Raw genomic sequence first — 19762 nt, 5'->3', positions numbered from 1 at the left:
GGAGGACGTTCCCTCACTGTAACAGGTGGAGGAGAGAGGAGAGGAAGCACAGGTGGATCCTCTGAGGAAGAGGAGCGTTCCTACAAACCACATGATCACATGACCAGAGGACAAGCATGTGTAGAAACACATTAAAGTCAGCCTGTAAACACGTTTGTGTAAATTCTAGTCGTGTTTTTCTGTTACATTCAAATAAAAGCAGAGAAAGCAGAACAAATGCTGAAGCTGTCTGTGTGAAATAAAGGAGTTAAAGTACTCACACACACACACACACACACACACACACACACACACACACACACACACACACACACACACACACACACACACACACACACACACACACACACACACACACACACACACACATCTGTCCAGCAGCTGTCTGAGCTGCAGTCTGTATTGTGTGTGTAATATCTTCATATGTTTCTAACATTACAGTTTTATCTTCAGGTGTAAAATCAGCTGCTCTGCTGTCTTATCCCCTGATCCTGTGTGATTGATTCGATCCTGCAAACGCCACAAATTTCATTTCAGCTTTTATTTGAAAGCCAGCGAGTAAAAGGATCAGCGATAGTTTTCAGAGCGATGCCAAAGCTTGGCTTCCTCTCCTACAGCAGCTTTTCTTTCTTTTCTCTCCCTGTGAAATACAGCAGCTGGACCTTTAGCTGCAACACACTGTGAGACAAACTGCACACAAACAGTTTGTGTGTTTGCTGATGTTTGTTGAGCTGATAGAAACGCTGCATTTGAAATTAGCTGACACTTCAAAAACGTTCGTCCCTTTATGCTCGCTGCTCTTCAGCAGGGCTAGCTAGATGCTAAAGTAGCGCTAACACAACTTCCAGACACCTGCAGGCGTTCAGGTGTTGTCCCAAAAACATATCAAATAAAAACATGGCCCACTTTAAGCCCTGACTGTGACTCACAGTTTGACTCTTTGGTCTCTTTTTATGTGATTAATAAATGAACAGGATTTCCTTTCATGTGTTTCTGTTTAGGCTCAAATCACTTTGATGTTTGAAGCTCGCACTGATGAAATAATAACTCCCCTCAAATGTGTTAAACCTAAAGTAACCAGCCTGTTTGAACATGTAAGGAGTAGAAAGTACAGATGCCTGAAAATCCTACTTAAGTACAGTAACAGAGTATTTGTACTTAGTTACTTCCCACCTCTGGCCCTACCGTTTTATCCCATATGACTAAAGGCAGGTAGGGGCTGGCTGGATTCAGCAGAGCAAACATCTAATGTAGTCGTGGGCTCACAAGTTTCTCTCTGGATGCTGTCATGGTGTAGTTGCCATGGTGACACAAGGTTTGGCCCTGACCAAAGCGCTCGGCACAGACATGGTAGATTTGGCCGTCACTAAATGATGGAGGCGGGGAAGCGAGACTCAGACGGGTCAGGTATCCTGGTGTTACTGAGGAGAACTCTGCTCTCTCTTTCTAGTCCCTGTTATTTACTCACACTGTCCCATTTAAAGCAGCTGAATCCTCTGTGATGCTGTTCACACAAATATGGTTGGATCACGCTGAGACTGAAGGGACTCTGACTGTCAGCTCACTCTTGAACACACTGAGTTTCTGGGAGTCTGGCAGATATGAGACCCTCTTCAGGAACTGAGTCAAAGAAGAAAAAGTGGATTTTTTCATTTGATCGTCATTTTTCACTGGACGTGGGTAAAACTCCTGGATATCAAAGACGTTCTGAGGATCACTGAAGTTAAACGGCTGAAAGTTTAAAGAGAATTGTAAAAGGATAAGATAACGATTGACTAATAAGATAATCTGACAGGTCCTTAAAGTGGCCCCTTGGTGGAGCTCAGCAGGACGACAGGTGGCTGTGAGCTCATTTTAAAATAATCATAGAATAAACAGAAACATTAGCAGATGACGTTTGAAGGCTTTACATGTGTTGGATATGAATGTTTGGAGCCCAGATCATCATTTGTCTTGTTTCAGTGTGAATGTTTTTCTCCATGTTGGCCTGAGGGTGGAGCTGTTTAGCCTGTGCTGAGTATTTGTCACTATGCTGAGTTGTGGGTGGAGTCAGTGATTGGCTGAAGGTGCCTTCTTTAAAGCGGGAACACTGGCTCAGCTTTCCTACCTCCTTACTCCCAGCTGGACCACGCTGCATCAACAAGTGATTGTCTGTGTGTGGAAGAGTGATGCCATTGTACACACTGTAAATATCTTCTTCAGCTGTGTGGGTGGAGAAGCTTTTCTGTTAGGGAGACGGTGTCCTTCTCACCTTCAGACATGAGATTAGAAAGAGAGAGAGTTCAGATTACAGAGCAGATATGAATGAATGAATCTGTGCTCGTCCTCACGGCTCCTGCATGCTTTTAAAAAAGTGTGTGTTCAGCTCTGATCTCCAATCTGTTCTTTTCTCTCTTTGTTTCCTGGGTTCATGAATAGCTCTACGGGACATTTATTTATGGCCTCACCTACTGAGTATCCATCTGATAACAAACAGGGAAAATCTAGAAAATGTTACATGCGAGGGCCAGAAGAGGGGGATCAGGTCTATGCAGGATGGCACATACCTCTTCAGTGAAGTATGTGAAAACCCCCTATACACAAATGGAGTACATTTGTGCACAGTAACTGAAAACTCTTCAATATGAGAAGAAGAGAAAGCAACACCAGAAACAGCACACAGTAGACATAACTACCAAAATAAAAGGTTACAACAGCAGAGAATACCTGACATGAAATTAGGGCGCACAGGAGGGCAGGAAACCGGAAACCCAACGAATCAAAGTAAAAGTAAAACTAAGAAACTCTGACAATAAAACTAAAACAGGAGATAAATCAAATACCAAACTCACAATGACACGAACTATGAACACTGTGCAGAAATACAGCAATCACAGGCTTGTTTATTCACTTAATTAACCATTAAGTAAACCGTGTTCGGTATAACCTGCATGAATACCAATCAACTACATTTAATTTGACCAGATTATGATAAATGTAACATTTTACAGTGTATTTATGTAACAAAATACATGGAAAATTTCCCTGTAATTAATTTAGTTAAAGTCAGAATTTTAGGCATGACCTTTTTGGGGGTCCAAACTCAAACTATGAAATAACAGTGAGGACAGTTGATCATATTATTATATTAATACTTTTTCTTTTTATTTAATTATTTATTCGTTTTTATTATTTCACACACACACACACACACACACACACACACACACACACAGCCATCATCTATACAGCTTCTAAACTTACTGTCAGTTTTGCAAAACTAAAACTGTAATTAGGTCAGCTTACATTAATATAACCACGTGGATCAACCACGTGTTCCTGAAAGCAGCTCGCTGTCTGCAGTGTCTGTGCTCCCTGCTGCTTCTCCTCACTTTCATGTTTAGAGTTCTGCAGAAGGATTTTATTTTGAAGGCTCTGACAGGAAGTTGTGAGGTGTCTCTGTCTAACTTCAGAGGAGGAAACTTTGTTCAGTGTGTCAGCGGTGCTGTGATCGAGCTGCGTGCGCCTGTTCCTCAGAGTTAACGGGACTTTCAGCGGAGAGGAAGATGCTGCTGCGGCTCGTGCTGCAGGTCCTCGGTAAGAAAGCACACACGCAGACTGACACACACACAGTGTGTAACACGAGCTGACTGCATGAAGCCCCTCTGTGTAGTTACTGTGGTCCCTACATGCGGGCTTCATGTGGGGCGGGTCTCCCCGTGACAGCTGAGCTCATCATCCTGATATCTGCTTGTTAAGAAGTGCGTCAGTGCTCGTGTGCGTGTGATTCACGGCAGAAATAAAAGTACTTTGTATAAAAACTAAAAGCTTGTCTCACAATATTAAAAGCCCCGTTTACCATAGAAAGCACTTTAATGTGTCAAAAATGGTTTTTGTTCACAATAACGCCACGTGCACAATCATCTATGTTCAAGTTCACTGATTAATAAAGTTATAACAATCCTAAAACAACAAATAGACATTTTTCTCTTTTTTTATTCAACACCAGATGTTACTCTGTGTGTTTGTACATTTTTAATGCTTAGTCTCAGAATAACTTGTGTCCTGAATTGCCCCCTTATAGAAATCCCCCTGAACAGGTCCCCTCCCTGGTCCTCTGGTCACATGACTTACAGTAAGGTCCACAGTAAGATCGTCACCCCTGTTTTTGTTTTTCATACATCAGAATGTCTCACTGTGACTGTTACTGTACAAACTGATATCTTTGTACGGTTGGTGTTCATTTCATGTCAGGAGATAGAACAAATGTGAAAACTAGGAAATATTAATGCATTATAATATTGTTACTATATTTAAGAAGTATTATATATGCTGGTGGTACCAGGACAAACGTCAGTAAAGGTGTCCATGTAAAAGTGTGTTTAGACGTCGAGGTCAGGTGGTACAGCTGCAGAAGTGTCACTTCATGAAATCAGTATGTTCGTAAAAGCTTTATTACGTTTCTCAAACTGTTTTTAACAGCTGTTATTATGGTTGTTATTTTTATTTCATGGGGTTGAAAAAACTGTCATGAAAAATGTTTCATCTGCTTAATGAGAACTTCCTTCTTTTCTAAGCCCGACACATGAAAGCAAATCAAAATGCACGTTCCCTTTGGTTTAGTCACCCCTGTTATATCCTGTCCACTCGGTTACCTGTGTTTGTGTGTGTGTGTTGTTGTTATGGTTAAAAATTAACTAACTAAATTTCTTTTATAGATGTCCTTATGATTACTTGAAGGGAGTAAATTTACAAAAAACAATATTTAAAAAAAAATGAAAATGAAACAAAACCATCCGTCTTCAAAGTCGATGACGCCTTTTCTTTAATAATGCTTGTTTATTAACACGTTCATCGTTTGCAGATTACAGTCAAGGATTAAAAGCACTTCATTCCTAACAGAGACTAGTCTCAGAACGTTTCACTTCCGTGTTTTTCAGACGTGCATCAAAGTTTTCTTTGATGTTTTTTAAGCATCCTTCGAGTTAGTTTTTGTTGGATGGGAAGAATCCATGTTTGAGTACTTAGCAGAAAACGTGGCTTCTGAAACCACTTTCCCCACGATAAGAACCACTAGAAAAATCCACAGCATACAGGTGATTAGTGTTTTTTGTTGTGTGTGCTTGTGTCTCCTTCCAGTTTCCCAGCATGTCCTGGCTGTGGTGGTGGAGGTGTATGAGGGGGCAAAGTCTGTCCTGCTGCCCTGTCAGTACACAGGTCTTATACTTACGAACCCCACAGTGCTGTGGACTCGCAATGATCTCGACCCCAAATCTGTCCACGTGAGACGAGAGGAAACAGATGATGTAACAGGACAAAACCAGCGTTACAGAGGGCGCACATCAATGAGGCCTGATGCTCTGGACACTTTAGACTTCAGCCTCACTCTGAGAAAACCCCAAATGACTGATAGTGGCAACTACACCTGCTCCATCAGAAATGAAAGGGCAGAACTGAAACTGACCGACGTACAGCTGCATGTCAAAGGTAAGAAACCCAAACAAACAAAAGAAAAATGTCAAATTAAAGGTTGATAGAAAAGGAATTTCTTTTGCTGAAAACTGGAAAATGGCATTAACATTTTCCAGATGTAACCAGTCTGCAAACATCAAAATCTCACAGGTAGATTTTTTGGTGTTTCTACTAAATCTGGATGATTTGATTCAGACGGTTTTACATCCTGTATACGCAAGAAAACCTGCAGCTCACAGGTCTAATAGAGACTGATGTGCAACATGTAACAGAGGATGTCATTTTAAGAAGATAAACTTGACCTCTGGAACTATGAATGACAGGATGATAAAGTGCTGCCAGCTGTTCTTTATTCCAGAAGAATCCACTTCCAATCAAGTAGCTTTCGTTTATTTATTTATTGAACAGGAAGCAGGGTTATGCATTCATAATGTGAGTGTGGAGGTAGTGTGGTAAGGGGGTGTTATAGAAGGGCCAACATGAGAAATTGGTGACGCTCCCTTAACGGCCTCAAGCTGCCACTTGTGGCACGTCTGGAGGAAAGGCAGATAATTTTGAATGTTGTGGATCCAAAACTTGGCACCGCCTCCATCTATGATGGCCCAGGAGCTCCGTTTCTGGGTAGATGACCTGAACGTACCAGCATCAGGCCGCCGCATCAACAACATGTCGGGAGTGATTGAATCAAAATCAGCTACGTTTGAGAGGACATAAACATAACCAGGGGCTTGGAGGTGACGATGCCCTCTACTTTGCTGAGTATGGTCCTAAAGACTTCTTCAGTGACATGCTCCGAGATGGTGTAGAGCTGATTTGATGGAACAAATCTCCCGTTCCCATGAACCACCATGTGGAGCGTATGGAGGGTTGAAATGGAGATGCTGGCTGGCCAACTGTTTTCAGAGCAGGGCCGAGATGCGATCCTTGACATGATGATGAACAATGTGGTGCTGCCATCTGTACTGTGTATGTACGCCATGGATCCAGATGTGCAGGCTCCACTGGAGTCAGGAAATGTGGGTAATCAAAGCCAATCAGCAACAGTGGTTGAGCTTGATGGAACAGCCCATATGACCAATCATGATCGTGTATGGTAAATGGTCTGCATTTGTATAGCACTTTAATTAGTCCCTAAGGACCCCAAAGCGCTTTACACTACATTCAATCATCCATCCATTAACACACTGGTGATGGCAGCTACATTGTAGCCACAGCCACCCTGGGGGGCACTGACAGAGGCGAGGCTGCCGGACACTGTCGCCACTGACCACCACCAGTAGGCAAACATGGGGTTAGTATCTTGCCCAACGGGGCAGCCTGGCCTCGAACCACTGACCTTCTGATTAGTGGCTTACCTGCTCTGCCACCTGAGCTACAGTGTATGTCTCTATCTTTATTTACACACATGTTCTGTTGCTTGTTAGTGATTACTAAAGGTAGCACTGTGAAGAGTATTTGTATGGATTTTATAGTGTCCAGTTTAGTTACCATTTTAAACAAAAAGAGAGAGAATCATGATATTTATATATTATTAATATGTATTTTTACTGGTAGCAGAGATCAGAGCACGTCAGTTCTCTCTTTACCATGAGCATGGCTGCTGCTGCTTCTGATATTATGGTTCATTTTCCTCGTAGATCAGCAGGTGGAGGTGAAGGTGGAGGAAGGGTCAGACTCTGTCATCCTGCCCTGCAAAACAACACCTGACCTGCCTGAAAAGGCCACAGTGGAGTGGACTTGCCCCGACCAAGAACTCACTATGGTCCATTTGTATGTAAACAGAAGTGACCATCCTAAAAATGTAGACAACCTTTACTGTGGTCGCGCAAAGATGAACAAAGACCTGCTGAGAACTGGAGACCTCAGTCTGACCCTGAAATACCCCACAGAGAGAGACAGTGGAGGATACATCTGCACCATCCACAGGGACAAAGACATCCTGAGACAGAAAGTAGTGCTGCAGGTCAAAGGTCAGAGATGTGGAAAAACATCAGGGGTCAGTGCAGGAGATTGAGGTTCAACAGTCATGTTGATATTGTTTCATGTTTCTCAACAGAACCATTTCCGTCCTGGGCCACAGCTCTCCTGGTTTTTCTTGTTCTTCTTCTAGTAGTTTCTGCGGGTCTTTTATTTCAATTCCGTCATTATTTGGTGTCAGGTGAGTGTCTCCTCCTACACTACCCATAATGCCGATGGTTAGCAGAGCTGAAGAGAAACTTCCAGGTTTGTTGCAGAAGTCAGAAAACCTCCTTCAGACTCAGTCATTGATCAGTGAACTCAATCAAAACCCTCTGTTCACTTGGAAAAATGTGCTGACAGTAAATAAGCTCAGTCTGTCTGTTCTTCTGCTCTTCATCCAACATGTCTGCAGACTAGTTACCAAAGAACGAGTCAGGAACACATCAGGAGCATGATGGAGACGCAGTCTAACACTTGTGTCTCCATCATGCTCCAAAACATTGTTGCTTTGACTCTTGTCTGCGGTTTTTTATCAAGATGAAGGAATCCAGAAGAAGTGTAATAATAACAATTTTCAAGAACATCAGTGAGGTACAGATTGTTTGCAATATTTGGTTAAAGGTGCCTTAGTGAGTTGCACTTCAATGAAAAGTACTCATATGAATGGAGATTGAAATTTTTACTCAACAAGACAAAGATGATGTTTTTATAAGGAAAAGGTAGAAAATGAGGTCAGGCACAAGTTAAATGTTATGCGATTTAAACAGTTCAAGTTTGTGGTTTGAAACAATGATGTGGATAATACATTTTAGTAAGGTGTTAAATATGAGATGGTTAATATGAGCAGCAGACAGGATTTCTCTCAGAGCTTTGTAGACTGTGTTGATCAGATGAGTGTTGGACCGTAGATGTGTACTATTTAATTCAGCAGCAGACAGTAGGTTCACATTTATGGAAAAGAAGAGCAAAGATGGAGTTTTAACTTTAAACTCACATATGATGCAGGCTTACATTTTTCAAGTTCTGTCCAAATCTATAAATAAAAGAATACATGTGATCAAACCAGGTCAGCATTCATTGTTCCAGAGTTTCATGTCAAAGCAGGAAAAGGGTTAAAGATGAATGTTCAGTATACACAGGTCACAGTACTGTTAGCTGCTCAGTGGGTAGAAAATATGAGACCGTTAATACTTTATTCATCCCCGAGGGAAATCGGGTTAAGGCTGCCAGCCTCGTCAGCGCCATCTTACCCTCCAACCATACATACATTACACAAACATCACATGGACAGGTCAGAGAGGTATAACAATGGAAAATGCACAACATGAGGAAAGACGAGGAGAAAAAATAACTCCCCCCAGACTGAGCTCCAACTGGGTGATCGGGGGGGTGAGTGTAGGTGTGCGTCAGTGTACATGCGTATGTGTGTGTGTTCTGTGTTCAACCGAGAGAAAGTGTCCCTTCACCCGGTTAAGCTAAAGTCAACAATCTTCTTCAATGTGGGCGGCCTTGAATGAGGGAAGAGAGAGTCACAACAAACAGTCTTATTATCTAAAGGAGAGTTTTGTTTTTCCCGTCAGCTTTTGCCTTGAGCATCCAGCTGGTGCCAGGGGGGCCGCATGAGATGAAGATGGTAGTTGTTTTGGTTAGGGCGAAAAAACTGCATCCAGTTTTACAGCTGGTGTAACGTCCATCACTGGTCACCAGGTCTCTTAATTCCTGTTGTTCTTCTTCAAGATCTTATCCATAATGTGTTCCAAAAACACAGTCTGAGTGCTCACAGCCCATCGTCTATCATGTCGGCCAGCCTTGTGGGATTTTAAACAGCTTCATCTGCTTCTTGTTCTTTTATAAGCCAGCTCCAATCAGCCTGAACTCTGTTACCATAGTTCCAAATTGGTAGATGTCCTTCAATGTCCTCCATCAAGAGACGCAACCGACCATCGAGTATCCAGAAGCAAACGTCTCCACAGCACAATCGGGCCCTCCCAAGCGAGACTATACAAAAGACATGAGAAGCTGAGCAGGAAAGATGAGGGAAGAAGGAGAAAGTGTGACCGCCTCCATCAAGAGCCAAGAGACAAGATCAATAATTTGTTGGGATTTAGGTTTATCAAGAAATGAGAGCTGCTCCATCCAGAGTGGGATGGATGCCATCTCTTCTAACAAGACCAAGTTTCCTCCAGAAAGATTCACAATTATCCATAAAGCCCACATCGTTTTTTGGACACTACTCAGACAGCCAGCAATTTAAGGCGAACATGCGGCTAAACGTGCAATTCAATATCATTTTTAGTGACCACCCGTCACCGGGTGTCATTACTGCCGACGTGAATTACAATTTTACTGAATTTATGTTTACCTTTTGTCAGCAGTTTCAAATTTCTGTGCTGTGGTCTGCTTCCGTCCTTCAGTTTTCTCTACACCTCTGAAAACCTGCTGCTGTCTGTGTTTGCTGTTCTTTCAGTGATTCCAGTGAAGGTGGAGGTGGAGGAGGGGGTGGAGTCTGTCCAGCTGCCCTTCAAAACAACAAAACACCTGTCGGGGGAAGTTCAAGTGATATGGGAACGTTACGAGCCGTTCCAGAAGGCTCACGTGTTTACAAACGGCCCAAACCAATTTGAAGAACAGCACGAGGTTTACAAAGACCGAACTGTGATGAACAAAGACCTGCTGGAAACTGGAGACCTCAGTCTGACCCTGAAACAGCCCACAGAGAGAGACAGTGGAGAGTACAAGTGTTTGGTCTGGAGGAAGGGAACCTTCATCAGAAAGAAAACCGTGAAGCTCAAAGTCAAAGGTTGGTTTGTCTGTTTGTTTGCTGGCTTGTGTGATTGTGTCTGACTGTCTCAAGTCTCCTCTGCAGGTCCAGGATCAAACAGGGGACATCAGGACCAGAAGCTGCTCCATTGATCGGACTCTGAGTTTTACCCTCACCACTCGCCTTTTTGTTCATTTAGTGAGTTTTAATGTCACAGCGTGATAATACAGGAACACACGTTTCACTTTAAGTCCAGTCACATCCTCAGTCTGTCTTTGATGTGTGTGATCAGCTATTGTTCGACGTTCCTCATCTGTTTCTCACCATCTTTACAGTTGTGTTGTTTAACCTTTTTAAGCCATTTTTGGGCTTTTTCTGCACTTTAATTAAACACTTTTAAATAAAGGTTTTACTTCACTTATCGTTTGGTTTTCTTGTGTCTTTTGTATGCATTATGTTGCACACATAGTCTAGTGTTACCTTACTGTTTATTTGGGGGTTTTGTTTGTTGTCATTTAAAGCTTTGTGTGTATTTGACTTTTGCAAATTAAAATGAAGAAAATATTTTGGTATTCCCAAAGTAATTGTTGCAACAGAAGGTTGTTATTTTTACATTGTGATGGAAATGGAGAGCGGGACCAACTAAGTGGAACCAGTGGGCTGTGAGGTGTTGCACCTGGGACTCCTAAGGTGAGGGACCCGTGCTCTCCCCAGAGGAAGAGAAATGAGAGGCCTGTGTGTTCGTTCCTCTGACAGCTTCTGCTGTTTTTCACCTGCTTGTCTTGAGGCAACTGTCATCATGATTTATAAATAAAACTGAGTTGAACTGTTTGGGTTCACAGTGCACTGAATGCATCATTTGCTACTGTGGTGTAACCGGTGTTGGGACCATGTGACCTGCCCAGAGTGTACAGCTGGAAATGAGCAGCTTAACTACAATCTGACTGGTTTCCATCACTATGTTGCTGATTCATTTACATTAACTCACACTGTCCCTGTTCAATAAAAACAACAGGCTAACCCTTAATCTGATCCAGTGTTGTTCTTCTTCTGTGGTGTTTGTGATGGAGCAGCTGCTCCTGATGTGTTTGATGTAATCAGGGTTTCCCACAGCTTCAGGAAGCTTACCCACTGTGCAAACCTGATATCATGAATTGAGACTTTTATGACCATTTCTGGACGTCCAATGTTGGGTCTTTTTTTCTGAACATTTACTCACTGTTACCTTCATGTACGAGCTGTTTATAGTCCACATGTGTGTTTAACCTCAAACATAAACTCATTTTAGACATTGTTTTCATACTGCGTCTATCGGCTCTGTAGGCCCATGTTTCCAGAGTGTGGAGGACATGTTTTCTATCTGTTCTCAACTTTCTATGAGCCTTTAGTCATCCTCTGCGACAGATTTTTGTATTTAGTAACAGAAACACGTCCTCCTCCCTCTGTAAAACATTTGTGAAGGACTGCAGAGTGATCATCTCCAACATGGCGCGAGCTCGTTAGCTAAAACCAAAGTGATGCTTTAAACTTCTTAAACACGCTGTACTCCTTTTACAAATGATTCCAAACATTTTCTTAGTAATTATAATACTTAATTTTTTAAACATTATTAATTTGTGTTTTTTAACACATAAGAACTGCAGCAGGAGTCAAAGAATAAAACTCAAAAAACAAAGTCATGAGCTTGAAGAGTTGAATTTTATTTTTAAAGCTATAAAAACATTTTTCATAGGTTGAAAACTTATTGTCAGTTTTGCAGAACTTTAACATTTCTATTAGAGAGACTAAAACTGACGTCCTCCCTTTCAAACCTTCTTTTCAGCTTCAGGTTCCAGCAGAATATAAATCCACATGTTGCTAAAAGCTGTCAGTAGTTTGTGTGAGACATGCTGTAACGCTTCTCCTCCGAGTTTAATGTTGAAAGTCCTTTTCTGTAAAGGATTTTATTTTGAAGGAACTCAGGAGGGTCTTCTTATCAGGAAACTTTTCGTCGTGCAGCAAAGCCTGCAGTGCAGCGAACACCACAGTGATTTCTGACTAAAGGTTTTTCCCAGAGAAGGAGATGCTGCTGCTGTTGTTCGTGCTGCTGGTACTCGGTGAGAGCGCTCTTTGAATGCACACACACACACACACGGTTATTTAAAATAATTTGAAGTGTGTAACATGTATAACTACTCACTGCAGTTACTTTACTCCTGCTGAAATCTGCAGGCTTCATGCTCATGATCCTGGTATCTGCTCATCTGTTTAAGAAATGTTCCTGTCCTGTCTCACTAATAGTACCACAGTACTGCCTGTAGTGAAGTTTGGCCACATTAAAGGTTATAAAAGAAGCCTGGTGCCAGATCTATTGTAGCTTCAGCTAAATAAATGAGAACAGTGTGTTTTTGCAGCAGGTCAGTTTAACAAAGTGCTCATAATGTCAAATGTATTAGTTGTGTAGTGTAGTCCCCACACTGGTTCATCCTGGTGCCTTTTTAAGCTTCACTGATTCACAGGTCATTGTTAAACTTAACAAACAACATTTAGTTTTTGGTTTATTTGTAACAGTTTGTTCCGAACGCACAAACGTGCTCTGGACTTTTTAAATTGAGGACTTTTGGCTGTGCAGTGTTCCAGGTGTGTCAAAGCACCAGATGTCTGATATGGAAGACCAAGAGATTCACACACATTGACATAAAGCTTTTTTGATTTGGTGTTTAATTGTACAGTAAAATACAGATTAGTAAATACATGTAGGAATTTTTTTTAAATTTACTTTGGAGACTGACCTGGATTTTTTTCTACACTCCTGTTTGAACCATTAGCTTTAGCATTATTAAGAGGTGTGTGTGCTCGTACAAAGGACTTTTAGCTCCAGCATTCACACTCTGTGCAACATTGAACCTCTTAAGCTAATGTGCTAAAACAGCTAATGCTAGCATCAGTGCATGTTTGTGTTACTCTAACCCAGGGGTCCCCAATCCCAGTCCACGAGGGCCGGTGTCCCTGCAAGCTTTGGATGTGTCCTTGAGCCATCACAGCTGTTTTAAATGGATAAATTACCTCCTCAACATGTCCTGAAGTTCTCCAGAGGCCTGGTAATGAACTAATCATGTGATTCATGTGTGTTGACTCAGGGTGAGATCTAAAACCTGCAGGGACACTAGCCCTCGAGGACTGGGATTGGGGACCCCTGCTCTAACCAATCAGAGAGCTCCTTTCATCACACTGCATGACTGATTTGTTAACTAATTTCATAGTTATTTTCAAAAACATCTTTAAAAACTGAAAATTGAAAAAGTACTTTTTGCATTGAGAGTTTAGCTTTTTTAAACTTCATCTTCAAATTGAAATCCTTATTACTGGAGTGATAGTAGATCTAGAAATATTCACTATCAATGATTCTGTTTTTAATTAAATTATCACACAATAATTAACTTTGTAAGTGTCCAACTAAATAAAAGAAAAATAATTAGCAGATTCCCACCCTCATACATTTTGTGATGAAGACGAACACACACTCTCGCTCTCACACACACCACGATAAGATTTAAGTGGATTTATGTAGCTGTGAATTTTTAGATGTTTGTTTTCCAGACGTTGTACATTTGTTGTTGTTTTTTCTCTTACCAACAGAGCAGTTGGCGATATGCTGTTCATTTCTATTTGTGCTCTAGTCATTTATTACATCTTCCTAAAGTCTCCTCCACCCCATGTTTTCCTCCTGCCTGTCCTGCCTTAGACATCATCATACTGTACACCAGATATATTTTAATAACTGAAACAACACAAATAGAAATGAAGAAATAAAAAGATAAAAGAAACACATGAACCAGAGGAGACAGAGCTGATCTTGGCATTCGCATCATAATTCTGATGCTGCTGCAGAGGATTTAAAAAGGAGAGAAGAAAATTCCCGAGTCGATGAATTTACTGATGCACTGTAAGTTCTGAGTTCACTGCAGCATCTGGCCTTTCTGTGTGGAGCTTGCATGTTCTCCTCCTGTATGAGTGGGTTCTCTCAGGGTTTCCTCCCACAGTCCAAAGACATGCAGTCAGTGGGGTTGAGGTTAATCTGTGATTTTAATTTGCCCGTAGTGTGAATGGTTGTCTGTCTCTGTGTCAGACTAATGGGTCTAATTGCATAATTACATATCCACTATCTGTGGCTATCCATTAGATAGCTTGACTTCATCTCGTGCAGTCTTTCACCAGTTCATGGGAAACCCAGTCAGCAATTTTCTGTTATCTGAAACGTAGCTGCTGCAGTGCAGCTACACTTTCTACACCTGTGTATGTAGGTCAGGGGTCACTGAGCTTACCGAGCCAATAATTAGATCTAAAGGTTTTAGAATCAATAACATGACAACAAATTTATGCACCTGCCTGATTTTGTTAATCAATTATTGCACACTTTCTGTTAATCCAAGTGTGTGTGTCTCCTATATGATATATTTAACTGACATTTTTATTGGAACAACCAACGATTGTTGGGCAGGAAAATAATGACTATTAACAAGGTTGCCAAAACTTTTTTCATCCCACTGTATGGAAAAGCTCTTTTTTAGAGCTTTATCATTTCACACATAAAAATATTAAACCTTTCCACACTTGCTCAGATGTAGGGAGAGAAAAATCAGGGGGATTTCAGTCTCTTTCTATCCTCGTTATACGGGTTAGTTAAAGTTAATTAGTGTTTTTTGTGTTTGTGTCTCCTTCCAGTTTCCCAGCATGTCCTGGCTGTGATGGTGGAGGTGTATGAGGGGGCAAAGTCTGTCCTGCTGCCCTGTCAGTACACAGGTTTTGTAGTTGAGGACCCCACAATGATATGGACTCGCACTGATCTCAACCCCAAATCTGTCCATCTGAGACAAGAAGAAACTGATGATGTAACAGGACAAAACCAGCGTTACAGCGGGCGCACGTCAATGAGGCCTGATGCTCTGGACACTGGAGACTTCAGCCTCACTCTGAGAAACCCCCGACCGACTGATAGTGGCAACTACACCTGCTCCATCCGCACTGGAAGGGAGGAACTGAAACTGACAGACGTACAGCTGCATGTCAAAGGTCAAAAACCCCAATAACGTCTGTAATTACAAGTCAAAGATGAGTACAGTGCTGACACAGGTCAGAGGTCACAGTAAAAGGTAGTAGAAAGGGGCTAAACCTAAAAAATGGCAGAAACATTTTCTAAACGCAACCAGTCTGGAAACATCAAAACAAAACTGGAGAGAGAAAGAGACCATCACAAACACAGATGCCTTGATTATCATCAGTGTTACTGCTGCTGCTGATGTTGTGGTTTCTTGTCCTCTCAGACCAGCAGGTGGAGGTGAAGGTGGAGGAAGGCTCAGACTCCGTCATCCTGCCTTGCAACACAACACCTGACCTGCCTGAGGACACCACAGTGAAGTGGACTCACTCTGACCGAGAACTCATGATGGTCCATGGGTGTTCAAATGGAAGCGACCACCAGGACGACCTTTACTGTGGTCGCACGAAGATGAACGAAGACCTGCTGAGAACTGGAGACCTCAGTCTGACCCTGAAACACCCCACAGAGAGAGACAGTGGAGGATACATCTGCACCATCTACAGGGACAAAGACATCCTGAGACAGAAAGTAGTGCTGCAGGTCAAAGGTCAGACATGTAGCTACAGGTCAGAGGTCAGAGCAGATTGAGTACAGCGTTCAGCAGTCATGTGATATTGTTTTGTTTGTCCACAGAACCGTTTCCGTCCTGGGCCACAGTTCTCCTGGTGTTCCTGCTTCTTCTTGTGGTTGTTTCTGCGAGTCTTTTGTTTCATTTCCGTCATGCCTTGGTGTCAGGTGAGTCTCTCATACTACACTACCCATAATGCATATAGTTAGCCTCCTCTGGTGGTTTCTTGACTTGTTCCGCTAATTTATTCATTAATATGTAAATATTTAATTTGCATATTAATGATCAAAGTCACAGCCCATTGTTCATCTTACTGCTATCTTACTCCGTACAGTTGTCTATACATGTTTCTGTACATCGTTACCTGCATATACAAACTTCAGTTGCTTATGTAAATAGGACCACTTTGTGTTTTCCTTTTATATTTTACATCCCCTTGCTATAAGAGTTGTGTAACACCCACATTTCTCATTCGTGGGAGTTTTTTGTATTCTTTTCCAATTCCACCAGTAAGATTGGGGAGACCTTTTTCCATTACATTAGCCTGTCCCTGCTGGTGGTGTCGTTCAAACAGAAAACAAGTCTTTGTTAGTCTGTAGATGTTGGAGGAGCTCCTCTCAGAGAGTCTGCAGGACAGTTTGGTCTGAAAGCTCCTCCTGTGTCCTCGAGGATCAGAGTGTAAAATGAGAAGCGAACACCTGCTGAACTTTGACCTCCAGGAGAAAACCTGATAACGTTCCCCCTGTGAGAACAGCGAGATCTGCTCTGAGCAGCTCTGTAAACACAAATCAGACTTTGTGTGTTAGATTGTTTGAACCTCCAGCATTCAGTGAATCTACAGATGGATGATTCAAACAGGACATGGCATTTCTCTACACCTCTGAAAACCTGCTGCTGTCTGTGTTTGTTGCTCTTTCAGTGATTCCGGTGAAGGTGGAGGTGGAGGAGGGGGTGGAGTCTGTCCAGCTACCCTTCAAAACCACAAAACACCTGTCGGGGGAAGTTCAAGTGATATGGGAACGTTACGAGCCGTTCCAGAAGGCCCACATGTTTACAAACGGCCCAAACCAATTTGAAGAACAGCACGAGGTTTACAAAGACCGAACTGTGATGAACAAAGACCTGCTGGAAACTGGAGACCTCAGCCTGACCCTGAAACAGCCCACAGAGAGAGACAGTGGAGAGTACGAGTGTTTGGTCTGGAGGAAGGGAACCTTCATCAGAAAGAAAACCGTGAAGCTCAAAGTCAAAGGTTGGTTTGTCTGTTTGTTTGCTGGCTTATGTGATTGTGTCTGACTGTCTCGAGTCTCCTCTGCAGGTCCAGGATCAAACAGAGGACATCAGGACCAGAAGCAGCTCCATTGATCCGACTCCTCTGACGGCTGATCGATCAGTGTTACGACTGCTGTCGTAATGTTGTCTCTCATGTGCAAATGTAAGTGTGCAGGTGCATTTCTGTCATTGGTGGATCCCGGAGACGGTGCCTGCTGATTGGCTAACTACATGGAGACAACATATTTACACAGGAGCATGTAGGGGTGGACTGCCTTTGTATTTGATCACTGTTTTCTCCTGTTTTTGTCAGTTTTGGAGGTACGCTGCTGTCATTTGGTTTAATTTCTTTGAATATGTTGTTTGTATCCTTGTCTCAGGGACCAAGCAGTAAAGCATAAAGGACCCAGGTGTTTAATTTAAAAAATTGGGTTTTATTGACCCAAAAGTATAAACAGATATTTAACAAAGCCAGAACTTAAACAGGCAGACCAGCAAAACAGGTCAACTCAATAGACTAAGCTCAAGATAACAATTAACAAAACCTCAAACAAACATAAGACAGACTGAGCTCCTGAAACGACACACGGGGGAACGTTAATACTGGTTTAGCTAAACCACATGACACACGGGGGAAAAAATGGCTGCCATGTAACCAACTAATACAAAACAATTAAACAAACTTGAAACACCCTCCAGGCAATGAAGCACGACGGCTGTCAGTGGTACTTCAGCTCTCCCAGCCCTTTTGCCAGACAGGAGAGAAACCCCAGGTGACTCAAACACAGAAAGATGTATTAATCTAAAACAGAACTTTGACCTTGCAGTGTTCATATGTGTGCACGCCTTCTAAACATTGGAAGGTGTAATAAAAACAAATAATAAAGGAACAATATTGGACAATGAGTAGAATATATTTAAAGTAGTGACTGCAAAGCAAACTAAAGTGAAGTAATGCTGAGGTGTGGCTCATCCTGTGCAGCCATCACACCTTGAGCCCCGTTTGTTTGTTGTATTGCTGTTAGCTCCACCCCGAAGCTGAAGTCCGCTCCTTTGTGTTGAACCCACTCATTGTAAATGAATCGCCATCAAAATGTACTAATTATGCGATGTGCTGCTCACGGTCACACGGGGATGGATCAGCCGTATATTATGGTCTGGCCACGCCTAGACGGGCCGTAACAATCAGTTTGATCTGTGTGACTGATCAGTGATGTCAGCATGATCACAGGTCCATAGTAACCATAGTAACGCTTTTTGTTCTCACTCGCCTTTTTTAACTTGTCAATTTGGTTTTGATCTAAATTATTATAATAATTATTGTTCCATGAATTTAACCTCGTCGTAACAATTTAATCTGATCCAGTGTTGTTGTTCTGCTGTGGTGATGGAGCGGCTGCTCCTGACTACAGATGGATGATTCAAACATGGCACACAGAGAAGAAGGAGTAGAAGAAGAAAGCTGAATGCCTGTAATGGTGATCTGCATGGATCAGAGCAACAGTGAGAAAACATGGAGGAACCTTTAAGGCAGCGGTCCCCAACCCCCGGGCCTCGGACCGGTACCGGTCCGTGAGTCGTTTGGTACTGGTCCGCGAGAGTTTAGGCTCAGGTGTGAAATGTATAGTTTTCAGGGTTTTTATCGGTTTTCAGTGTTATTTTGTTATCGTTTTGATCGTTAACTCGGTTTTCCTGGGTCTTTTCACGTGTGTTATGAATAAATCTTCTTTTTTTCGGTACCGGTACTAGTTTTATTTTGTTGTATTTATCCGTGACACCTTAAAGGCCGGTCCGTGAAAATATTGTCGGGCATAAACCGGTCCGTGGCGCAAAAAAAGTTGGAGACCGCTGCTTTAAGGAACAATGTGAAGACAGAAACACAGGAAACACACTGCTGAGCTTCAGATTCAGAGTCTGAAACAGCAACAAAACACTGCCAGTAAACACCATCCAACTATTTAGTGTGTAGTGTATATGTTGAGCTCTGAATGTGTAAGAGTCCAGCAGACAGTCTGATCCAGTTTGGCTCTGCTGAAGTCTGGATGTAGATCATGGAGGAGTTTCTCACTTCAGGCTCTGATCCTGTTCTTACACACTGAGGTTTTGTCTCGTTTTCTTCGTCCTGCTAAGCTGTTCATGTTCAACACTACAGAGGGAACAAATCCACTCAGGAAGCAGCTCATCTGAGGTCATTTGATCATCAGGTTGATTTGGATTCATTGAACATGATGATATTGCTTTTTGAAGTATGATCATATTGATGGTAAGTCATAACACAGACAGCTGCTCTGACTTTCTAGATTTCTTTCTTTCTCTTTATGTACCCCTAAATTACAACAACAGCCGTCTCAAGATGCTTTAAACTCTAAGTCTGTGTAGTGTCCCAGTCATCCAGGTCATGGTCGTCTCAGCAGTTTGGAAAAAAACAAACATAGAGTATGCTGTGCAGAGCAGCGAGCAGTTCTCAGACCTCTGGAGACACCAAGCAGCCACTTCATGCTCTCTCTTTCTAGTCCCTGTCAGGACTCTTGCTGCAGCATTTTGGATTAGCTGAAGGCTTTTCAGCGAGTTTTTAGGACTTCCTGATAATAATGAATTACAGTCGTCAGGCTGGAAGTAATAAATGCATGAACTAGTTTTTCAGCATCACTCTGAGAAAGGATATTTCTAA

At 42.2% G+C, this 19762-nt stretch overlaps 2 protein-coding genes across 3 annotated transcripts; both read left to right on the top strand.

Annotated features, from left to right (window-relative positions):
* Positions 1-2514: 2514 nt before the first annotated feature.
* Positions 2515-10400, top strand: LOC148103199 (uncharacterized). Of its 2 annotated transcripts, XM_087838604.1 has the most exons (6): positions 2515-3576; positions 5119-5466; positions 7089-7421; positions 7508-7609; positions 9878-10210; positions 10277-10400. In XM_087838604.1, the coding sequence occupies exons 1-6, from the start codon at positions 3546-3548 to the stop codon at positions 10321-10323; spliced, it is 1194 nt and encodes a 397-aa protein (XP_087694730.1). In that variant the 5' UTR covers positions 2515-3545; the 3' UTR covers positions 10324-10400. The 2 variants fall into 2 exon arrangements, with proteins under 2 accessions (XP_087694730.1, XP_087694729.1); XM_087838603.1 differs by having other exon boundaries at positions 2515-5466.
* Positions 10401-15066: 4666 nt separating this feature from the next.
* On the top strand, positions 15067-17827 carry LOC148103198 (butyrophilin-like protein 2). Its single transcript, XM_087838666.1, has 5 exons — positions 15067-15223; positions 15475-15798; positions 15885-15986; positions 16739-17071; positions 17138-17827. Exons 1-5 carry the CDS (start codon positions 15082-15084, stop codon positions 17182-17184), a joined length of 948 nt encoding a protein of 315 aa, XP_087694792.1. The 5' UTR covers positions 15067-15081; the 3' UTR covers positions 17185-17827.
* Positions 17828-19762: the final 1935 nt, after the last annotated feature.

Source organism: Neolamprologus brichardi, chromosome 3 (genome assembly GCF_056152115.1).
Source record: "Neolamprologus brichardi isolate AB-2024 chromosome 3, ASM5615211v1, whole genome shotgun sequence".
Taxonomy (NCBI): domain Eukaryota; kingdom Metazoa; phylum Chordata; class Actinopteri; order Cichliformes; family Cichlidae; genus Neolamprologus; species Neolamprologus brichardi.
The sequence above is the reverse complement of the archived record's forward strand: the minus strand, read 5'-3'. Positions and strand labels throughout refer to the sequence as shown.